This window comes from Alligator sinensis, unplaced genomic scaffold (assembly GCF_000455745.1).
Source record: "Alligator sinensis unplaced genomic scaffold, ASM45574v1 scaffold264_1, whole genome shotgun sequence".
Classification (NCBI taxonomy): domain Eukaryota; kingdom Metazoa; phylum Chordata; order Crocodylia; family Alligatoridae; genus Alligator; species Alligator sinensis.
The window spans coordinates 1,199,818-1,205,048 of record NW_005841831.1 but is presented as its reverse complement, the minus strand read 5'-3'; the positions used below and the strand labels follow the sequence as shown (position 1 = coordinate 1,205,048).

Genomic DNA, 5,231 nt, shown 5'->3' with positions numbered 1-5,231 from the left:
ATCTATTATTAAATAATGTATTGGACTATCAATCTCATAGGATTTAATCCAGTATTAATTGTACCATGATATATGCAATTTATTTACAATTAATATAATTAGGTAAAGCATTTGTTTTTTTCAAAAGACTGTTTGCATGCATGTATTTACATTTACACCATTAATGTACAGATTTACAAAAGAGGAGAAAGGTTTGTGTTCTCACTCTCAAAGTTGCTGCCCTGTACTACCTGCAGCCACATTCTGCTACTTTCATCCCCTCATAGTTATATTTCAATGTGGGCACCCCAGCATCATCTTTGTAGAGAATGGAAATGGGATCAAGCTTGGTAGGAACACAACAGGCCTTTGCAGCTTTCTTAGGGTTTTGGAGATGCACTAAGGTTTGAACGATAGCATGCTTCGTTGGGGTAACATTATCTGTCAGAGGAAAGAAGCAACCCCCATTGCATTCAAATGCATCATAATCTTGAGGTGCAATGATCCAGGAATCCCAGCCAATCTCTTTGAAGTTTACCCGGAGGGAGGTTCTCCGACAGTGGTTCGATCCAGTGCTTCTTTTGCTTCTGGATGAAGGCTGGCGGAGCCCCGTGATGGATAAAGATTTTTCTTGTACATCCTCTTCCTCTGCAGGCAAAGTGCTGTTCTTTGCTAATTTTTTTATCACACTCTCCTGCTCATGAACAATCATTTCCCGGAGCTCCACTTTGGTTTCCTTGGTTCCATTGCTGCGATCATTGGAGAACACTATTAACAAGGGCAGATTTTTAGTGTCAGGGGTAACACTGATGTCCAGCTTCCCACAAGTGAAATCACCCAGTGTTTTACTCTCAACAGCAACCTCAAGCATGTTTTTAGTCTTTGCTCTGTCTGTCCTGACCCATCGTTTCACAGCACTAGATACCTCAAACATTTCCCATCCACATTCTTGGATATCCTGAGAGACAAGGAATGCTTTGGTGCCTTCTTGGCTTTCCCAGAGGTCTCCCTCAAGAATATCATAAATGACCATGTTGCCTTCCAGTCTAGAAAGAGAGCCAGCATCCTTATGACAGGAAATGTGGATTCTTAGCTCAGCCCTGGTGACATCTTCATGGTGTGGGATAGAGACATTGAAGAGCAAGATGTGTTTCTGAAAGGGATTTTCTTCTGATGAGGTCAAAGAAACAACATCTGCAACAGGAGGTTAATAAATGTGATTACTTAACTTCCAACAGATAGTGTGACATAATGCTAATCCAATGAGGAGAACTAATGCTGTTAGAAAGATTTATATTCCATTTCGGAAGAAACACCCACTCTTTGCAAGGGCCTGGTTAAACTAAAGCTATACCATAATGAATAGCCTTAAATAAAATGGTCTGACTTCATCTGAATGTTAGGAAGGTGAGAAACCCTGACAGAGGTCACTGCTGACACAAACTATATTTAGGATCAAGTTTTGGTGACCAAAATTATATGACATTGGGCATGTAAAGAGTTGGGACTAGGAGTATAAAGAGCCAAAAAGTAGGAAGTACTGGTCAGTAATGGAGATAATACTAGAGCAACCAGGAAGTCTTCAAATTTGGTGGCTTCCTTTAGAGCCTCTGACAGATAGAGTTCCTGAAGTACAGGCAGTCCTTGACTTACAAAGTTTCGAGTTACAACGTTTCGCACTTACAACGTTTATAAATTGACACCCTGTTTCAACTTTCTGACCTCAGTTTCAACTTTACAACGCTTGATCCGTTGCAATGGCATCCAGCGAACAAGTTCGCTGTGTCACCCATCTCCCTGGAGAACATCTATCCAAACTTCCTTGGGCACTTTCTTTAAGAAAGCAGACAAGACTCCAGAAAAACCGGCAGCCAAGACTCCTGAGAAGACTCCAGTCAAGAACCCTTCAAAAAGTCCAACCAAGAGCCCTTCAAAAAGTCCAGCAAAGTCACCTCAAAGAAGTCCTTCCAAATCAATATGATTGCTATTTACAATATAAGTATATTAATGTAGCTATATTACTCATCTATAATTGATCGAGTGCAAAATTCTGGAGTATTTTTGGTGAAAATAGAGTATTGGGCCTTGGTTCAGGAACCAATCTCCCATTTATAACATTGTTTCTTGTGAGAAAATTGGTTCCGAGTTGCAACGTTTCAACTTAAGATGCAGTTTTCAGGAACCAATTGTGTCCTAAGTCTGAGGACTACCTGTACTAAGGCTGAAAATCTACTGGAAGACTGAAGTACAAACTCTGCCTCTATTATTTTGCATTAGGATAAATTCCTCTTAGAAATTACATAGCAAATATATATGCCCTTGTGCCAGCTTTTCAATTCTTTTCAATATCTTAGCATAAAATCGTAACATTAAAAAAAAGTCTTTCTAATATCTTAGCACAAAAACCAGTTTAGATTGGAAGAGAATGAGGGAAAAGAGGTAATCCAAAAGCTTCAGGGTCTTATTACTTCGGGAGGATTGGTAAAGAGATAAGGAACTGTTCCCTTCCATGTCCCTGATTCATGTCTTGATTAGATTGGTGGGTTTGCTTTTTTTTTCAGCAGTGCAGAGAGAACTAGCAATCTTTCCTGAAGTCAAGGGGGCTATAGGTATTACGCACTTTGGGAAGATAAGGTTGACAGTGTTTAAGAGTTCCCACCATCTGATAGCTGTTTGGTGGTTGAAGTAAAATGAACTGATGAACTTTAGTCCAGTTTTTATGAACAAATTTCCATGCCTGTTCAAAAAATGGTCACCTCTAGTCTGAGCAGAGAATGGGCCCTGGAAACTGTACTCCAGCTCATACTTGTGGGTCAGGGTTAGGCATGTTAATAAGGGAATATAAAGATGGTTATAGTGTTGTTGCTGTGTGTATTCTGTAATTAGAGAAGATTTGATTCTCCTTGGCCTTTTCATTTCTCCATCATTACATTCATTTAACACTCCTTTTATCGCTTCTAATAATTAAGCTTTTATTATTTTTAAATGTTCCACAGACAACACTTTATTGATACGCTGAGCTGGGACAGGCCCAAACCAAAACCCTTGATCCGAACACTCCAGAACTTTGGGAGCGAGGAGTGGTGACCCTAGTTCAAATCCCGAGCTATGTTTTTCACTTGGCTTTTCTCCTGATAAAGTATGGGAGGAACACTGCAAACAGCTGTTCCATAAGAAGGGATAGCAGTTTTAAAAAATGTGAAAGGCTGCACTAACCTAAGAGGGATAAAAAGTGTTCTCCATTGTCACAGAGGGCAGGACACAAGACAGTGGGTTTATTGCAGCAAAGCAGTTTTAAATTAAATCTTAGAAAAAAGGCTTCCTAAAAGTAAGAAACAAAGGAAAACAGAACAAGCTGTCTAGGAAAGCTACGTAAACTCCTGCATTGGAGGTTTTTCATTAAGAGGCTAGATAGACATTTGTCTGGGGTGGTTTAGAAATAAACATACCCAGCATCTATGCAGAGGGTTGGATGAGGGGATTCATGGGGTCCCTTCCAACCCTATGGTTTTATGTTGATGCCTCACGTATAGCTCCAAATTTTTCAACTCAGCCCTAATTCTCTAGCTTTGAGACAGATAACAAGGTAACCCTCAATTTTATAGATATGGTGCCTCATCTGATTCAGTATGAGAAGGAGAGATTGTACAATGTGAAATCAAAGAAAAGAACTAAAGGTCATTATGTTTCGTGTAGACCAAAAGAAAATAAGGAGCAGAAGAAAGAACTACAAAACAGACCAGGGCTGGGATTGGTCTAAGGAGCCTATGGGAGTTAGGTATGAAGCTTCCCCCGAATTTCAATAGGAACTTAATACCCAACTCACAGACTGCCTTGTAAATTCCTGTCTGTATTTAAGATGTCATACCTTCAGTACTGAAGCTCCGCACAATGTTGGATGCAGGGATGGAAGACTTGTCCATGGCATATCTGTTGTACAAATCAATCATGAATTGCGGTGGTTCTTCTTTGGTCCTCTCTTGTGAAGGAACCCTAGATAAGTTCAAACTCCTCAGTAAATCTGCCTTCATGTTCTCCAGTAGGCTTTTAAAATTGAGATGCGTCTCACCTTCCATCTCTCCCAGCTCACCAAAGTATATATCAGAATCCTCCGTAACTGATAACTTGCTTCTTTCTTCCAAGGGTTTACCTCTTGTCAAACAAGCAATGATGTTGAAAATGGACAATGCAGCAAATGTCCCCAAATAGTTCATTTTCCCTATGCTCACTTTCCAATGGTGAAGAAAAGACAGGGCTATTCCAGTTGACTGGAACTCCTCTGATTAGAAGCAGAAGAAAGGGAAACAGAAGGCAAACAACTGAAATGCCCTTTGCAAATCACTTTCTTGAGCTCTTTTGCAGCCTGCTTCAAACCACAGCCTCTTGTCAGTTGTCAAGCAGATTGGTTGTACACTTGCCCTTATCTTAGCCATTGATGCCATGCTTCAGCTTCTGTTATCTAGCAAAGCTCTTAGTTAATGAAGATTCTATAAACATCTGACAAACACATATGGCTTATGGGAAGGACACTGCATACTGTAAAGAATCCACATTTCACTTCAGGGTCATCATTGCTTAATTATGTTTTTTATCATTTCCTTGCCAACAGGGAGAGGTCTAAAGAGAAGCATTTTGGGGGTGTGGAGAATAAAATTGTGTTTCCCTAAGGAACTACAAAAGCTGAAAAGAGGGGTGGGGGTTAAGAACAAAATGTTTCATTAGCAGTTAGCAAACATTGCCCTCAGATATTTACCCCAGTCCCTTAATTTATTGATCCAAAATCACTCTTCTGGTAGAACTCTGTGCTCTTGCAACACATGATCTCACAACATTGCACACAACCTTAAAATTTCCTTCTTTTTATCAGCTGAGAGCTATTATTTGTACACAGTGAAATATCTGTTTTGTATCAAGTTTGCTTCAAGTTGTTTGTAGATTTTCTATTTTCAGTGTGCATCCTTTGATGCATGGAGAAAAACAGTGTGACTTTATAGCATGTTATGTAATGTATTTTCTTAGATTCATGCACACGAGGTTGGCTAAGTTGGTCCAAGAACAACCAGTTATTGCCTAAGTGACCTCAGAGTGAAGATAAAACTCAGCCTACTAAACCAATGTAGAAAGTAAATGGTTTCTATGACTGTAACGAAGATTATCCATGGATGTTATTGTTTTCCATATAGATCTGGGCCAAAGTAAAAGAAGTTGGACTCATTAGTTGTGTTTTTTGTATCTCAGTAAGATAAACTAGT

General features: G+C 39.6%; 1 protein-coding gene across 1 annotated transcript; it reads right to left on the bottom strand.

The window, feature by feature from the left end:
- Window positions 1–226: 226 nt before the first annotated feature.
- On the bottom strand, window positions 227–4,193 carry GDF2 (growth differentiation factor 2). Its single transcript, XM_006014768.3, has 2 exons — window positions 3,848–4,193; window positions 227–1,173 (listed from the first exon to the last, which is right to left on the bottom strand). Exons 1-2 carry the CDS (start codon window positions 4,191–4,193, stop codon window positions 227–229), a joined length of 1,293 nt encoding a protein of 430 aa, XP_006014830.1.
- Window positions 4,194–5,231: the final 1,038 nt, after the last annotated feature.

Excerpts from the sequence above, each read along its gene's own strand:
- GDF2 (XM_006014768.3), bottom strand. The coding sequence starts at position 4,193 with ATGAACTATTTGGGGACATTTGCTGCATTGTCCATTTTCAACATCATT. Across the intron at positions 1,174-3,847 it reads GCGGAGCTTCAGTACTGAAG|ATGTTGTTTCTTTGACCTCA; the intron begins GTATGACATCTT and ends CTCCTGTTGCAG.